At 41.5% G+C, this 18,477-nt stretch overlaps 1 protein-coding gene across 1 annotated transcript; it reads right to left on the bottom strand.

Annotated features, from left to right (window-relative positions):
• Window positions 1-37: 37 nt before the first annotated feature.
• Window positions 38-18,477, bottom strand: trim54 (tripartite motif containing 54). Its single transcript, XM_079644120.1, has 8 exons — window positions 18,141-18,477; window positions 16,628-16,821; window positions 11,553-11,730; window positions 7,987-8,082; window positions 7,031-7,264; window positions 6,167-6,189; window positions 5,829-5,947; window positions 38-5,048 (listed from the first exon to the last, which is right to left on the bottom strand). The coding sequence occupies exons 1-8, from the start codon at window positions 18,336-18,338 to the stop codon at window positions 5,002-5,004; spliced, it is 1,089 nt and encodes a 362-aa protein (XP_079500246.1). The 5' UTR covers window positions 18,339-18,477; the 3' UTR covers window positions 38-5,001.

Here is an 18,477-nt window from a genome sequence, read left to right as displayed (position 1 = left end):
AAAAAAATATGTATACCAACACAACTCACAAAATGACTTGGTGAAGTTACATTATAATAATGAGTAGTTTCAAATTGAATTGGCAACATTTGTTCAATAATTCACTCATCAATTCCTTTATGGGATCATTGTCACCTTATTGTTACCTAAATCTCTGTCATCTGCAAAATAATTGTTTTCCATAACCTTAGCTAGCATACGCATGTAGATGTAGAACAGATGAATGTAGCTCAAATAATTGCAGAATAATTCTTGTTCTGTGAACAGGATTCAAACCGGGACGGTTTAGATCTGTTTCAGAAAGTCCCCAGTCCCCAGTTTTTCTAGCACTGATATCTCATAAGATTAAAACTTTAAGCAGTCTCAGTGCTGTGGTTTGTTGAAACCTAAACTAGAAACACCCTTTCAATGGTACATGCCGATATAACGTTTATAATGCTCATCCATTTAGTTTAGCGTGTTAGCATGCTAACATTTACTAATAAGCAGTGGTGTAAGAAGTACTCTAATATTTGACTCAAGTAAAAGTCCTGCATTTAAAATCTTACTAAGTAAAAGTACAAAATGGTGTGTAATGGCTCATTTTTTTATCGTAGATATTTAATCACTGGATTCTTTTATTTATTATTAATGTGTTCATCACAGCTGGTAAAGGTGGAGCTACTTTGAATTACTGTGTATACTGTTGCTATCGTAACAAGATTCAAAAGAGTCAAGATTGAAAGGTGTTACTGTCATAAGCTACAGTGTAGAAATGGCAATGAAAATCTTATGTCCGAGCTCCCCAACAAAGCAACATAGTTATATAAGGCATAAACAATAAAATACATTCAAAAATAAAATACAAAAATAACAATAAAAAAAAAGTAGTGCAAGAAGTCTATATACACTTAAATAGAATATGATATACAATAACAGAATGTAACATTATATATTATGCAGTAAGATTAACCCTCTATGGCATACTGTTGCCCTCAGGCAACAAACCACTTTTTTAGACCTCACACTGGCCCTCTAAATATTTTATTTCTTTAAATATACACAATGTCACCTGACATGCTGGTGTCCAATAGAATGAGGGAATTATATGGGTGTGGCATTTTGTCTGGGGGTGGAGCAGTCCTTTCTGCAAGCAAAGCTGCAGGGGACTCAGGGCCACCACTTGGTAAGATACATTTCACTTTTTAACATTTTAGAAATGTACACAATACATGCATGTGCATGAATACGTAAAGAAGTATATTGGATTGTTTAAAGACTTATTATGTATTTATTAATTAGCTAAAACTATTTGTTGTCGTTCGTTGCCTCAGGGAAACACTGTGCTACTTGGAACACTTTTTTGTGCAAATGTGCTCAGCTGTAAAATGATAAACCTAGTCAATGTTTTTACCATCTACTGATATTTACAGGAAATGGACCCCAAAACATGTTATGGGCAGAAGGGACACGATCCGGCTGTTAGGGCTATTCCGTCTGACAGTGAGGACAGTGAAGGTCAAGATAGGGTTAGGCACACAGACACACACACACACACACACACACACAGACACACACACACACAGAAAAAAACACACACACACACACACAGAAAAAAACACACACACACACACACAGAAAAAGACACACACACACAGAAAAAAACACACACACACACACAGACATACACGTACACACACAAAGACACACACACACACACACACACACAAACACAGACATACACGTACATACACAAAGACAGACAGACAGACAGACAGACAGACAGACAGACAGACAGACAGACAGACAGACAGACAGACAGACAGACAGACAGACAGACAGACAGACAGACAGACAGACAGACAGACAGACAGACAGACAGACAGACAGACAGACAGACAGACACACACACACACACACACACACACACACACACACACACACACACACACACACACACACACACAAGAAAACCTTTTGAATTCATATAGAGTTGTTTTTTAAATTTCTTCTGAATTGTAGAAATCCTTGGTGTTTCAATACCCTCGTAGCACATTGTTGCCCTGAGGCAACAAACCGACCCCTGGTTGAGGGGTGTGGGGGGGTCACATTTTATAATTTATACAATATCAGGGACCCCTAAGCTCCTAAAACCCATGGTGAATCATTTTCTTCCTCCCAAAATAAAACGTCATGCCATAGAGGGTTAAATTAAATACAGTTTATCAGTGAATAAACGTCAAACGACGCCTCCTTCCTAAACGAGCTGAATAACTTCTATGCTCACTTCGACAGGGACAACCAGGAGACAGCCACCAAGGCTGTTCCCCCTGCAGACCACCAGCCCCTCACACTCTCAGCTTCTGATGTCCTCACCAAACTGAGCAGGATTAATGCACGCAAGGCTGCTGGACCCGATGGCATCCCAGGCCGCGTTCTCAGGGCCTGTGCTGGGCAACTGACTGAGGTCATGACATTTTGAACTCGTCCCTGGCCCAAACTGTTGTCCTCACATGCTTTAAAACCACCGCCATAGTGCCAGTGCCCAAACACTCTGCTGCAGCAGGCCTGAATGACTTCCGTCCCGTTGCACTTACACCCATTCTCATGAAGTGCTTCAAGAAGTTGGTCCTAGCACAGCTTAAATCCTGCCTATCACCGACACTGGACCCCCATGAATTTGCATACCGGACTAATAGGAGCAGGGAAGATGCTGTTTCCATAACACTTCACACCGTCCTCTCACATCTGGAAAAAACCAACTCCTATGCTAGACTGCTGTTCATCGACTTCAGTTCAGCCTTCAACACCGTCATCCCCTCCAAGCTAATCACAAAACTCACTGACCTGGGCATCGACGCCCCCCTTTGTAACTGGATCTAGACTTTCTAACCAACAAACCCCAGCATGTCAGGTTAGACAATCTCTTCTCCATGACCCTCAGCCTAAATACTGGTGTCCCACAAGGCTGCGTGCTGAGCCCCCTCCTCTCCTCCTCAGGGAGGAGGTTCAGCATCTGACTGAGTGATGTGCCGACAATAACCTGGCCCTCAACACAACAAAATAACTCATTGTGGACTTCAGGAAATCAAAAGGCAACACACACACTCCCATCCACATAAATGGAACGGCGGTGGAACGTGTGTCTAGCTTCAAGTTCCTGGGGGTCCACATACTCGATGACCTCTCATGGTCCAACAACACCACCAGTAAAGAATGCTCTCCAGCGTCTCTTCTTCTTGAGGAGTCTAAAGAAAGATCACCTCTCTCCTCAGATTCTGGTGAACTTTTATCGCTGCACCATCGAGAGCCTCCTGACCAGCTGTATCACAGCCTGGTATGGGAACTGCTCAATGCTCAACAGGAAGGCATTGCAGAGGGTGTCAAAAATCGTCAAACGCATCATTGGTGTCCCACTCCCTGCCATCGAGGACATCCAGGGAATAAGATGTTTGCAGAGGGCCAACAACATCTTTAAAGACACCTCTCAACCTGCAAACCATCTGTTTGTCCTCCTACCCTCAGGAGCCTCCGCTCCAAGACCAGCAGGTTCAGGGACAGCTTCTTCCCCAGGGCTGTTACCCTGCTGAACTCTGCCCCTTGATAAACCCATGCCCACACATTAGTTGTCTAACTTGAACCTAGCTAAGACAGTTGCAGCCTGTCTCTGCTCACGCACAATAAGGAGAATGTCAACCCGCACTCTGCTGTTCCTCAGCGCTGCTCCCCCTCCCTCCTTTAATTACAAGCGGTAACTTAACGTCACAGCAGGCATAACAACAGCCCAATTAGTGTAAGCGCGCCACAGTTTACCTGCAGTTTAGTCCACTAGCACCTCCCCCCCCCCACCGCGCTCGCGACACAGATTGGGCACCCTGTAGGTAGATATTTTGGGCTTGCTCATTTTAAAAGTAGCTCCCAAGCTGAAAAAGTGTGGGCACCCCTGGGCTAGAGACACAAACATGGACATACCAATAACATATAGGAGATGACATTCCCATCTCAGACAAAAACAAAACAAAAACAGAAGAAATAAAGATACAGTCAATAGGATCACTTCAACATTTCACAAACAAAAATAGGTTGACAACCAAATACCACCAAAACACAACATGGCATATTTATTGTTCCTTTAATCCCACTCTTCGTTAGAGCTCATTCTTTCCCATTTCATGGTGTGATGAGCCTTACATTTTTTGTGGCAATCATTTTTTTAATCTACTCTTCAAACACCTTAAATTAAGATTACTCCTTGATTGACTTTTAAAAATATGTATTTTAAAGTAATATGTGTGCGGTCTTCATCTAAAAGGCCAAATAAAATATTAAAGGGTGTAAATGTAAATTCAATATTTGCCGCCAAATAATTTTCACAACATTAAGATTTGTGTGGAAATATTTTCATTATTAAAAAAGTTTTTTTATTTGAACCTCTTTTCCTTTCTCTTTCTTGATTCTTATGAGCAAAGGTCATTACAGTCTTTGACAGCGGTCTGTTCTTCTGGATTTACAACGTGTCACATGTTCCGAATTGACCAATCAGAACCTTATTCAGCCTCAGTATTGTTTATGGTTGAATGTGGACCGCGAAAACATTTTTGATTCTTAAGTGGGCCCTGAGTTGAAAAAGGTTGGGAACCGCTGAGCCAGAGATCTTATGTTTAAGAGTCCACATGTAATCTTCCTGTTTTGTTGCACTGCAGTAGTGATTACATTTACTTTTATTAGATTATTATGTATGACACCTTTGACTTTGACCTTAAACTTAAAGATAAGGTTATGTAGTGTAATGTGTGTTTGTTACTACATTCAACAGTTACCCCCTCTGGTGACAGATGTGAGGAGTCTGACATTTTCTCAACGTAAACCAAACACCACGAAGCCCCGTGAAATACATTCCATAATAATTCACCAAAACAGGTCAACAGGGAGATTCACACCGTGAGTTTCCCTCCGGTTATTCCCTCACAGAATATCAAATCATTTTCAAACAAATGTTCTGAAAATCTCAAGCAGAGGTTTTTACTCTTCTCTTTCTTCATGATCTTCTTCTCCATCATCTCCCACACCTAAAGACACACACACACACACACACACACACACACACACACACACACACACACACACACACACACACACACACACACACACACACACACACACACACACACACACACACACACACACACACACACACACACACACACACACACACACACACACACACCATTTAATGTTTATGCCATTTAATATAAAACAAGTGTTAAGACCCCTTCCAAGGCCAACGCCATCCCATAATGTGATCTCTTGCTCTACTGTTGCACGTTTTCAAACGCCCACAGACACCTTACTGATAAATGACTTCCACTTAGGTTTGTTCAGTCCTTTGGTTTTGTTATATTGTAAATAAATATGCCCAATTGTTACACTTAAACTTGTCTTGTCTCCCTTCTTTGTTGCAGCCTATGAGCCGGGCTGTAGTCATACAATAATATGTAAAGAAGTTGTGTTAAAAATATTTCTAAAAAGTAATAGTATAGTATGTTGCACAAAAAAGTCATAGTACTGTATATTATGTTGGGAAATATTTTAGAAAAAAAAGTCATGGTACAGTTTGTCAAACATATGAAAAAAGTCATAGTAGAAGTAGCTGTTGAATATTTTATACATAGACATGTTTGAAAAGACTTAAAACGGTTAGTAGTGCTTGAGATTACGAAGTTATACACAAATCAAAAATAACAAAGTAGTTTGCCATTAAAATGTAATGTTTTCATTTTCTTGATCACAGTGTCTCTGAGGTCACATGTTCACAGAAGCTCTTTTGTTTAAAGTGAGGGATGTTTTACCGGAGGAGAAGTGGATGTTCCTCAGCAGGTCAGCGAGGTCGTCTGTATCGAGAACAAAGTGACTCACACTCTCAAACCTGACCTCAGGACGCTCCAAGTGAGAGGCTGTCACCGCCATCCTGACACACACACACACAGACACACACACACACACACACACACACACACAAACACACACACACACACACACACACACACACACACACACACACACACACACACACACACACACACATTAATGTAAGATTTAGTTTATTAAGATCATTGTACAATATTATTATTAAATCTGCCCTGATCCCTACATGCAGAATCAGAGCTTCGTCACAAACTTGACTTACTTTTCTAGAATGACTTCAGCGCTCTGTGAGAGTGAAGAAGAGAGACAGAAAGAGACAATGAATCCCACTATGCTTCAGACTAGTTCTTAGACATGTCATGGGTGATAATACAACAAATATCGTTATTACATTTTAAGAAATACTTCCTGGTGTTTACTGCCTGCTTCCACTAACTCCTTTAACACCTGCTTTAAGGAGGAGTACACACACACACACACACACACACACACACACACACACACACACACACACACACACACACACACACACACACACACACACACACACACACACACACACACACAAACCTAGAGTATCACCCACACACACACACACACACACACACACACACACACACACACACCTAGACTATCACCCCCACACACACACACACACACACACACACACACACACACACACACACACACACACACACACACAGACACACACACACACACACACACACACACACACACACAAACCTAGAGTATCACCCACCCACACACACACACACACACACCTAGACTATCACCCCCACACACACAGACACACACACACACACACACACACACACACATACACACACACACACACACACACAAACACACACACACCTAGACTATCACCCCCCCCACACACACACACACACACACACACACACACACACACACACACACACCTAGAGTATCACCCCCCACACACACACACACACACACAGACACAGACACAGACAGACACACACACACACACACACACACACACACACACACACACACACACACACACACACACACACACACACACACACACACACACACACACACACACACACACACACACACACACACACACACACACACACACCTGTATGAACAGAGGCATGTGTGGCTCCTCCATTGATTGGATGGCGGTCTCCAGCAGAGTGACGGCGGCCTCCAGCTGCTCGCTGTGTCGACCAATCAGAGAGCGGACGCGCCTCAGTGTGTTGTCGTGATGTTTGGAGATCAGACCCACCAGATCCTGCTTCCTCTCGTCCAGGATGTTCACCAGAGCCTCGAAACGCTCCTCCAGATGTTCCCTCTGACGCTGACCGTTCTCCTGAGGCGAGGAAGAAGGCGGTTTGTTATTCAGGAATACAATTATAAACTATGGTTTTTCATAATAACCTGTTTGGTCTGCTTACATACTCATTATACAACTACTTTAAGCATGCACTGCACATCTCTTTTATGAGCAGTGTAGAAGATTTCATTCAGAGTTGGAAAAGGGTAAATATAAAAACCAAAAAAAGGTGCAATGCAAAAATATATACACAGTGCCAACAACAGTTTCAATCTGTATACTTAATAAGCTTTGTATGCCTACTTTAGGTTTGACTGTACACCTGTATTTTAACATAATATAAGATACAATTTGCATTATTAAAGATATCATTGTTGAATATAGGATTTTTAGAATAAGTAAATAAAGTATTTCACAGTGATTTTGGATAATTTCTTCTCACATCAATAAAAGGTCTAACAAAAGAGTGTATGTTATCAAAACAGCTGGATGTGTGTGTAAGCGTGTGTGTAAGCGTCCATTTGTTTGTGTGTGTGTGTGTGTGTGTGTGTGTGTGTGTGTGTGTGTGTGTGTGTGTGTGTGTATGTGTGTGTGTGTGTGTGTGTGTGTGTGTGTGTGTGTGTGTGTGTATGTGTGTGTGTGTGTGTGTGTGTGTGTGTGTGTGTGTGTGTGTGTGTGTGTGTGTGTGTGTGTGTGTGTGTGTGTGTGTGTGTGTGTGTGTGTGTGTGTGTGTGTGTGTGTGTGTGTGTGTGTCTGACCTCCACACAGCAGCACATCTCTTCCATCTCAGAGATGAGAGTCTGGATGTGGTCGTTGTTGGCCACCAACATGGCGATGCTGTCGCTCAGGTCCGTCTGCAAACATCCACAACATCCCCGACATATAATCAACATTCCTCTGAAAATAAATGAATATTAGCAACATCTGTGAGTTCATATTTCCTTTAAATGTAATGCAAATGCAAGTTGTTTTGACTGAGAGCAACTTGATTATAACCTTTGTGGATGTTTTTTCTTTGAATTTGAGTCGTGTTGGTGATTTGTGATTAATAAAACCTTTCCATTATCCAAAACCTTTTTCCACCAATTTGAATTGTAAAATCTCTCATATACTTTAAATGGTAACCCTGGATTCCTGATAGGTTGCAGATACAGTTTCACTTTCAAAAATGAGAGTAATATATTCTCCCTCCTTAAGCAAATTCCTAATATTACTGGACATTTGGGGTTTTATTCACAAATCAAGACCGCCTTCGACCAATCAGACTCCTGACTTGACTATATATGTATTTCTTTGCAGATTCAGAAATGTTTTCTCTTTTAAACACACACATGTAGAAGAATGTGTGCAGTATTGGAAGGGGAATGCACCATAAGTACTTTCTAAAGAGTAACCCTCAAACACAACACCCTGAGTCACCATCATGCATCTGTTAGGAGAATCTTAGCGTCATTAAAAGTGTTCGCAGCAGTCGTACTCACGCTCTCTGCAGGCCACAAATTAAATTAGAGCAGCAACTTTTGTTTTCCACATTAACCTTTGCATGAAGATGGAGGAGGAACAACTTTCCTCTCGTCCTCTGAATCTCAGATGAGCGATTCAGAGACAGAGTGAGAGATCGAGAGGACGACTGCTCCATAACAAACATGCTGCTGACACTGCATCAGTAAACCACTGCACTCTGTCTCTGTGAGACCAATAATCAGTAAATAATGTGGTATATTTAATGCACAAGTTATTAAAACAACGTCTGGTATCACCATGAATCCCCTTTAAGGCGTGTGCTGTTTCCAGTGTTTACAGACACTATTTATTTGCAGTGGATCAAAGTACCTATAGTTTATTTATTCAAGTATATTCAAAGTATATTTCTTCGTTTTTTTCCATTTTATGCTATGTTCCACTTCTACTCCACAGCTTTTTAAGAGTAAAAAGGTGTATTTTTATTACACAAAGTTAAGAAAGAAAATCCGATTACATGACATGACATGTAACTTGTTAGACGCTTTTATCCAAAGCATAACTCAATACTGTGGGCAATCCCCACAGGAGCAATTTGGGGGTGTCTTGCGCAGGGACTCAAAGACATGCTGACTGCAGTGGGGTGCCCCACGGACCCGGTTCTGTGTCCCCTTTGAAATGTTCTGATAATCTATTAGCAATAAAACTGCAATTCCGTTTTAAAATAGTAGAGCAGGCCCTTCTTACGCTCTGTAGCAAGACTGAATGGGCCCATCTTTTTTTTTAACATGAGTGTGTGCGGGACGATTTCCCTTCGATTCTATTGGCTCTGACGGTCAGAAAGAGATGTCACATGTCAAAATCCAGCAGGGGGGCCAGAGATATGGAAAATCCACCCAAATGGCCCCAGAAGAGTTTTTTTTTCTAAATCTGTCTAAAAAGGTCAAATATCACTTGTTTTGCATCAATCTTGATACAGGGTACTTATTATAGGTTCTACTTTGGATTCCTAAAGCTTTTATTCTACTAACCCATCATCCAAGGTTAGTTTTCACTATAAGTACAAAATATTTTTGGACGGACACTATAATTTACAGTTTTTTACTATGTTCAATCTCAATTTTCTTTAAAATAAAAAAAATCTATATTGATTCTGACTTTTCTACATCCAACTCCCAGGTTTATCATTACTTTGAGGAAAAAGATTATTAATTTAACCCTTTTAGAAGTGAAGATACGGTCATTTGTTCTGGGAATGTCATTTTCGAGCCTGAAACCTGAAAAACAAGCTTGGGGCTTAAGAGGTTAAACCTGTGCTCCCCTGATCCCAACACCAACGCACTTCCTCTGCGCCACACGCCACCCAATACATGAATATTCAGTGAATATTTGTTTTTCTACACCAGACAAATTATGATTGAGGCAGAAATATTAACAATATGAAAATACTACGACATAGAGAATCATTCATAGCTAAATTAGGCAAATGTCTTCTACTTTGACTTTAGGTAGGAGTTAAAGAACATTTTGCTGATAATCTTTCTTCACTTTTACTTAAAGGTGGGGTAGGTAATTCACTCCAGAAACACTTGTTGTTATATTCCATGGAATGCTCTTAACATCCCGATAGCAATGAATATATTAAATGCTTTGACAATAAATACATAAAAAAATGATATCTGTGGAAGCAGTGGCGCTGTGAAAAGCACGACCAATCATCTGAGCCGGCCCGGCTAAAATAACTGGATGGCCTACCTGCCTGTCAGCCTTCCATCTGTGCACAAACTTATCTCGTGCTCTCATTGGTCATGTGCACGTTCGTGTGTTAGAGGAGGGGCTCTGTAAGGAAGTCTGAAGGAAGGGGCAGATTTCTTTCGGCTGCGTACTTTCAAATTCTAGCGCACTCGAGCTGGTTTCTCCATTCTTACCTACCCTACCTTCAAGTTAGATTTTATATGCAGGATTTTTTATATTCATGTATTAGAACAAATGGATACTTCTTCCACCACTGTTTATCTGCTTGCATTTGCACTGGGTGTAAGTCAAAGTGCATCCTGGGCAATGAAGTTTTAAAAATAGAAACAAAGGAAAGCATGTAAGATAGATAGATAGATAGAAAGGGAGGGATGAAACCCTCTTTAATGGTCACACATGCAGAGCACACAGTGACATGTGTTCTCTGCTTTTAACCCATCTTAGTACCAGGAGTCTAGTACTAGGAGCAGTGGGCAGCTATTGTACAGCGCCCGGGGAGTGGGGGGAAGGGGGATGTCCGGTGTCTTGCTCAAGGGCACCACGGCAGGGCAGGAGGTGAACTGGGACCTCTCCAAGTAGAAGTCCACACTCCATATTTAGGTCTGTTCGGGGACTTGAACCGGCGACCCTACGGCTCACAGTCCAAGCCCCTACTGACTGAGCCACTGCCGGACTAAACCCCAGATAAAGGCCATCATCTGTTTTAAGTCAAATGAACATCTAACAGTTTTTACACAACTTCGAAATGTAAGGTTTAAAGTTAAGGTTACTATTTTCATTCTTAAATACTGAATTGAAGTCATTTGGATTGATATGATGAGACGTGGAGAGCAAAGAGAAGCGTATTAAAGATTGTGAATCTGTGAGTGACAGGTTATAAAATGACATGGCAATAAACCCTATTTAATTGAGTCTTAAATTACATTATTTCATTTCATATTCTGTTCCTGTACATATCATATTCTATTGACGTGTATATGGACTTTTTGCACTACTTTGTATGTTATTCTATATGTTGCATTGTTGGAGGAGCTCAGGTCAGAAGAATTTCATTGCCATTTCTACACTGTTGAATCTTTTGAAACATGTGGTCATGATAAAAGCCCACCTTCTGCCTCAGGTAGACGCTGCTGAGCGGAGCCACGTCGCACGCTTTGTGTTTCCCGAACACTTTGCACATGGAGCAGGTGGGCGTCTCACAGGAGAGACAGTAGATGTTGATCCTCTCCTCTTCGTGGTCCTCACACACGAGCTGCTGCTGCTGCTCAGGCTTCATGGGGACAGGCCTGGGTCAGACACAAAGAGTGACAACAATAGACATAAATCATCTAATTTCATGCATACTCTTTTTTTTAAGTACATGTATTTTGAATTAATACATTAGGTAAACAAAATCTAATACCGTAAATATATACATACATGGGTGAATAATACAAATAAATAAATACAATTAAAATATACCATTAATATCTACATATATATGCGAGTTGATAAATAAAACAAAATACAAAATAATACTAGAAATACAAAAAATATAAATGCATATATATACAAGAACAAATATTTATAAAAGCAAGATATCTGAAGAAGACAACATTTAAAATACAAAGGTCATAACTTAGAACACACATACCAAATACATACCAAACTATACTAAAATATTAACTTAGGATACAATATACTTAAGCCAAGCGTGCATACTAGCTGCAGTCTTTCTTAGTTGAAATGCAATGTTAGAGTATGAGATTACCACGTGCTAATAATTCAGGGTTTCTGTTGTTGCAGGAAATACTTCCTTTATTTGTTTTCTTGTGACAGCAGAAACAACACCTCCTAAATCTCCCTCTAGTGACTTCACATGGACACCAGAAGGACAGAGATAGAGGCTCCATTGTGCTCTGACGTCGGTGTCCCTGACAGAAAGGATGATTAAGTCACGAGGAATCTTTTTACGCACAAAAACGATGAGAAACTACAAAACACTTGTGAACAATCACATCTATTTTAGCCCACACAGATAGTGAGGGGACTCCTGTCCTTCTGTCCTTCTTCCTGTTGTCCTCCTATCCTCCTGTCCTTCTGTCCTTCTGTCCTCCTGTCCTTCTTCCTTCTGTCCTTCTGTCCTTCTTCCTGTTGTCCTCCTGTCCTTCTGTCCTTCTGTCCTTGTGTCCTCCTGTCCTTCTTCCTTCTGTCCTTCTGTCCTTCTTCCTTCTGTCCTCCTGTCCTCCTGTCCTTCTGTCCTTCTGTCCTCCAGTCCTTCTTCCTTCTGTCCTCCTGTCCTCCTGTCCTTCTGTCCTTCTGTCCTCCAGTCCTTCTTCCTTCTGTCCTCCTGTCCTCCTGTCCTCCTGTCCTTCTGTCCTCCAGTCCTTCTTCCTTCTGTCCTTTTTCCTCCTGTCCTTGTGTCCTCCTGTCCTTCTTCCTTCTGTCCTCCTTTCCTTCTCTCCTATCTTTCTGTCCTCCTGTCCTTCTGCCTTCTGTCCTTGTCTCCTTATGTCCTTCTGCCCTCCTGTCCTTCTGTCCTTGTGTCCTTCTCTCTTTCTGTCCTTCTGTCCTCCAGTCCTTCTTCCTTCTGTCCTCTTGTCCTTCTGTCCTTCTGTCTTTCTGTCCTTCTGCCTTCTGTCCTCCTGTCCTTATGTCCTTCTGTCCTTATGTCCTTCTGCCCTCCTGTCCTTATGTCCTTCTTCCTTCTCATTCTGTCCTCCTGTCTTTCTGTCTTTCTTTCCTTCTATCCTTCTGTCCTCGTGTCGTTTTATCCTTCTCTCCTTCTCTCCTTGTTTCCTCCTGTCCTTCTTCCTCCTGTCCTTCTGCCCTCCTGTCCTTCTCTCCTTCTTACTTCTGTCCTCCTGTCCTTGTGTCCTCCTCTCCTTCTGTCCTCCTGTCCTTCTGTCTTCCTGTCCTTCTCTTCTTCTGTCTCTGCCAGCACTGACTCAGTGAGCGTCTATTTTAGAGTGAGGACGATTTAAATATCAGAGCCCAGTTTTAGTGAGTGGACGGTCATAAAACAGGCAGATGGACTGAAGAGGATTCTACTTGCATACAAAATGGTAGATAGCAAAACACTTCAGACGACATCGTGCAGTCGAGCATCAGCCAGACACAAAAAGAAGTGAACAAAGCTTTGACCGAAGGTATGCCTATAACTGTAACACCTGCTGACAGTGCAATGTAGGCCAAGTCCCTGCCCAAAAAGCACAAAGGTCACAGAACAAAGGCTCACCATGTAGAGATACAAGTAACCCTTATAATGTAATTAGGAAGTTTAACATCTGGCATTAGATAATCATGTATCAATAAACGTATCTGTCTATTTGGCGACTGTGGCTGCGAGGGAGTGCGGTCATCTTTCAACCAGAGGGTGGTGGGTTCGATCCCAGCCCGCGCAGTCAACATGTTGATGTGTCCTTGGGCAAGATACTGAACCCTGGGTTAGACCGGTTGGCCAACTGTGTGTGTGTGTGTATCCTTGTGGGGACCGAAATCTGTTTACACAGTCATGTGTGGGGATTTGCTTCCCTTATGGGGACACAATGGAGGGGAATCATTACTTTTAGGGTGAAGATCTGGTTAGGGTTAGGAATGTGTTGGTTATGGTTAAGGCTAGGATAAGTCTCCAGGAAATGCACGTAAGTCATGTAATGTCCCCTGAAGTAATGTATACATGGTATCTGTGGGTATGGAAAGCCCAAAGTGCCATAATACGCATGTATATTTCGCCCGTTTTTTTTTTTTAAACGGCCGTATATACGCGCAAATATACGGGCCAATATACGTGCCAATATACGTGCCAATATACGCGCAAAAATAAGAGCGAACATACGCGCGAATATACATGTGAATATTCACGCGCTTTTTGTATGATAATGAGCCCCTCCTTCTGATTTCCATAGCCAATAAATTCAAAGTTTCTTCAACCAATCAGTGAAGAGTAAAGCCAGACCAAAGCAATCTGTAGATGAAAAGTTCCTGACATTGTGAGGCTATGCTGTGAATTGTACCCAGATTCAGGGGGCTAAGTATTAATTTTCCTTTGAATATAATAAATATATCAATCAATATATCAATATAACCTGCCTTCATTGTCTTTTAAAATAAAATCGCCTATTCGAAGTACATTTAAAAGTTGATTTAAAGAGATATCTAAACATTGAGAAAATACCTTTCACTTCACACTCCAGAGGGTCAAGGTAAGGGTAAGTCAATTTTATTTTAAAAGACAATGAAGGCAGGTTATATTGATATATATTGATTGATATATTTATTATATTCAAAGGCTAATTAATACTTAGTCCCCTGAATCTGGAATAATGTACCATTTAAAGCACAGCCTCACAATGTCAGGAACTTTTCATTTACAGATTGCTTTGTTCTGGCTTTACCCTTCACTGATTGGTTGAAGAAACTTTGAACTTATTGGCTATGGAAATCAGAAGGAGGGGCTCATTATCTATGTCCGCGCGTATGTTTGCGTATATATTCGCACGTATTTTTGCCCGTATTTTCGCCCGTATATTTCGCACGTATGTTTTCGCGGAGGTCCGTATATTCGTGCGAATATGCGCGCGTATTATGGCACTTTTGGCTTTCCATATCTGTGTGTGTGTGTGTTAGCTTCCCTTGAGCAAATGGTGCTGCTCTGTATGAATGGGTGAATGACTCGTAGTATGAAAAGAGCGTTGAGGAGTCAAAAAGACCTGATTAAGAGCTGCAGTAGGTACAGTCCATTTACCATTTGTCAATTTAGTTTTTTATGTACACAAAATCTCTTCCATTTTATATTTTACACCTTTTACACTTTTGAATGCAATTTCTTCTACTTCCTGATTTTTGGTTTCCTTGCAGTGTCTAAAATATTCCACTGTGGTGTCAACCTGTCCGGCAGTGGCTCAGTCAGTAGTTGCTTGGACTGTGAGCTGTAGGGTCGCCGGTTCAAGTCCCTGAACAGACCTAAATATGGAGTGTGGACTGCTACTTGGAGAGGTCCCAGTTCACCTCCTGCTCTGCCGTGGTGCCCTTGAGCAAGGCACCGGACACCCCCCTTCCCCCCTCACTCCCATTGCTCCCCGGGCGCTGTGCAATAGCTGCCCACTGCTCCTAGTACTAGACTCCTGGTACTAAGATGGGTTAAAAGCAGAGAACAAATGTCACTGTGTGCTGTGTGCTCTGCATGTGTGACCATTACAGAGGGTTTCATCCCTCCCAATTCTAACCTGTGACTGATGCTGGATTCAATCTCTTACAACAACACGACTTGAAGCATACAAAAAAAGTGTTTTATCAGTGCTAACAACAAGCACTGATAATGTGTTGGGAACATTTATTCATGTCATGTTATTTTTATAATTTCAGTCCTGAAAAATGTAATTATCCTGGTTCGCCCATGTCGAATTTTTTATTATTAAAGTGAATAAAAATGAGTTAAAGAACTATGAATTCTAATTCTCACAAATGACATTCTGTTTTTTCTCTTCAAAACTACTGCACAGTTTAATCAGCCAGAAAACCTGAAACTACTCCAATAATAACACATCTCCTCTGCATCACTGCCAGAGAGAGTGCATTCTCACACACTGCTGCTCTCTGTCGGTGTTCCTCCATGATTACAATAACATCCGAGTGACTTCAGACTCTAAATAAAGACCTCAGTCTGTTTGGGAGATGTGACGCACCACTGAACAACAACTGAGCAGGAGACAGTAGTTGATATGAGGGACCTTTCAAATGTTGATGATTGAAAATAATGACTAAATTCATCTTATGGTTTTGCTGATTGTTGGAACATACTATACATTAATCAAATGTTGGTGTATGTGTTTAAAATGACATGGAAGTGTTTTATAAACCATTAAATACAAGTTTATACCTTACTTATAAATGTTAAATGAACGGGTGACAGTAAGTTTAACGACACAAACAAAAACACACACACACACACACACACACACACACATAAAGGTAGTACATACACAGACAAGCACACGCCTAGAAACACACACACACACACACACACACACACACACACACACACACACACACACACACACACACACACACACACACACACACACACACACACACACACACACACACACACACACACACACACACACACACACACACACACACACACACACACACACACACACACACACACACACACACACACACACACACACACACACACACCTGCTGGCCTCCTGCTGTCTGTACAGGTCCAGGATGTTCTCCACCAGCAGGTTCCTCTGCAGACCGTACACCCCGTGCCGGTCCAGCAGAACCTCCTGTCTGCAGGACGGGCAGCGGAACCGACAGCCGATGGAGGAGGAAGAAGAGGAGGAAGAGGAGGAAGAAGAGCGGGACTGCCAGAGGGGGTTAGACGACTGGAGGAAGAGAGAAGGATTCAAGGATTCAAAGCTTTGTTGTCATATGCACGATACAATGTTTGCATGTCTGTACTTCACTTGATGTTCTTGTACTTCACCTGCTTATGTTAATGTTAAGTTATTTTATACTTCTACTCCAATACATTTTGGAAGCAATGCATCAGTAATCACAATCCAGTAATGTTATATTTTATTCTGAAATAGGAAGTACTTTTACTTTTGGTACTTCCTGTATATTTGGACGCCAATATCTGTGTAGTTTGACTTAAGTTATATTTTAAGTGCTACACTTTTACTTTTAAAAAAATAAGAAAAACCAAATCTCCATCTTTGGTTTCTTGACATGTATTTGAAATGGTGTCGGCATTTGTTGGAAAGATGGCTGGATGTGAGAAATTGTGGAGGATGTTGTCAACTTTGCACATTCTTCTGTATATGTTGCATATTTGTCTTTTAAAAATGCACGGCTCTTCAACTTTAAAAATTAGCAAATAATCCTATTTTATCATACTTACTTTTTTGTATAGTTGTATTTCTTGTAAAAATGTCTTAATGTCGTCGTAGTCCTTTATTTGCTTCTTTTTACAATTAAATCCCTCTTTTGCAGGGGGGTCAAACTCAAATACACAGTGGGCCAAAATTAAAAAATGTGTACTAGTCGAGGGCCGGACTGGTTCAATGTTTATTGCAGAACTTATTGAAATGAACTTATTGCACATATTAAACCTGGAACTAACAAAGCTTAAATCATTGCCTATAAAAACAACATTAAACATTAAATAATCAGTTGCATTAATTTCTTATGGCTCTATCTGCAGCGTTTCCAGAGTCATTTCTTATGATCACATTTTCCCACAGGCCAACAACAGCTTCAACAAAACTATTTCCCTCAAAGAGAAACCAAACATGCCCTGTTGTCGTGAGAGAAAAAGTGCAGAAGGAAACATCCATTAAACTCAGTGTGCTGCTCTGTGATGCTAGTTCAGATACTTGGCATCTCATCTTGGGGTGCAAGGTCATCAATGTTTGGGCTCAGGCTCTGAGCTGAGGAGACCCTCAGGATGGAGTGAAGGTGTGCGTGCAATATACCGACGGGCCAGATCTAAAAGTAATTAGAAATTATCCTGCGGGCCGAAATTAAATCCACCAAGGGCCTGATTTGGCCCCCGGGCCTCGAGTTTGACACATGTGTTAAAGTACTTGTAAATGTAAACCTACTTGGCAATAAAACTGATTCCGATTCTGAAATTAAATAAATAAATGATTCGTTAAATAACTAAAAACCTGTGAAATGAACTCCTATAACACGGACTCACCTGGAACATGTCGTTGGCACACTTCCTGCAGAGGTTGTGCTGGCAGGGCAGGATGACCACGGGTTTGGAGAACATCTCCAGACACACGGGGCAGATCAGCTGCTTCTCCAGGTTCTCCATGATGGTTCCACGTCCAGAACCAGGTCCAGAACCAGGTCCAGATCTGCCTTCTGATGGGCGTCTGAGGGCGAAGTTCATCCCCTCCAGGAACCAGGGCGTCAAATCCAAGAGAGTAAAAAGAAGGGGAGGTGAATTTTAAGGAGATATTTGAGATTTTAGGCGTGTTTTTTGTCGTATTTTGTCTCCGTCTTCTGTTCTGGATCTTTCTCCAGCTGTC

Source organism: Notothenia rossii, assembly GCF_949606895.1.
Source record: "Notothenia rossii genome assembly, chromosome: 8".
In the NCBI taxonomy this organism is placed as follows: domain Eukaryota; kingdom Metazoa; phylum Chordata; class Actinopteri; order Perciformes; family Nototheniidae; genus Notothenia; species Notothenia rossii.
Note: the sequence above shows the minus strand (reverse complement) of the source record. Positions and strands in the feature narration are given on the sequence as shown.

Excerpts from the sequence above, each read along its gene's own strand:
- trim54 (XM_079644120.1), bottom strand. The coding sequence starts at position 18,338 with ATGAACTTCGCCCTCAGACGCCCATCAGAAGGCAGATCTGGACCTGGT. Across the intron at positions 8,083-11,552 it reads GCGTCTACCTGAGGCAGAAG|ACGGACCTGAGCGACAGCAT; the intron begins GTGGGCTTTTAT and ends GGATGTTTGCAG. Across the intron at positions 6,190-7,030 it reads ACATGCCTCTGTTCATACAG|AGCGCTGAAGTCATTCTAGA; the intron begins GTGTGTGTGTGT and ends TCACTCTCACAG.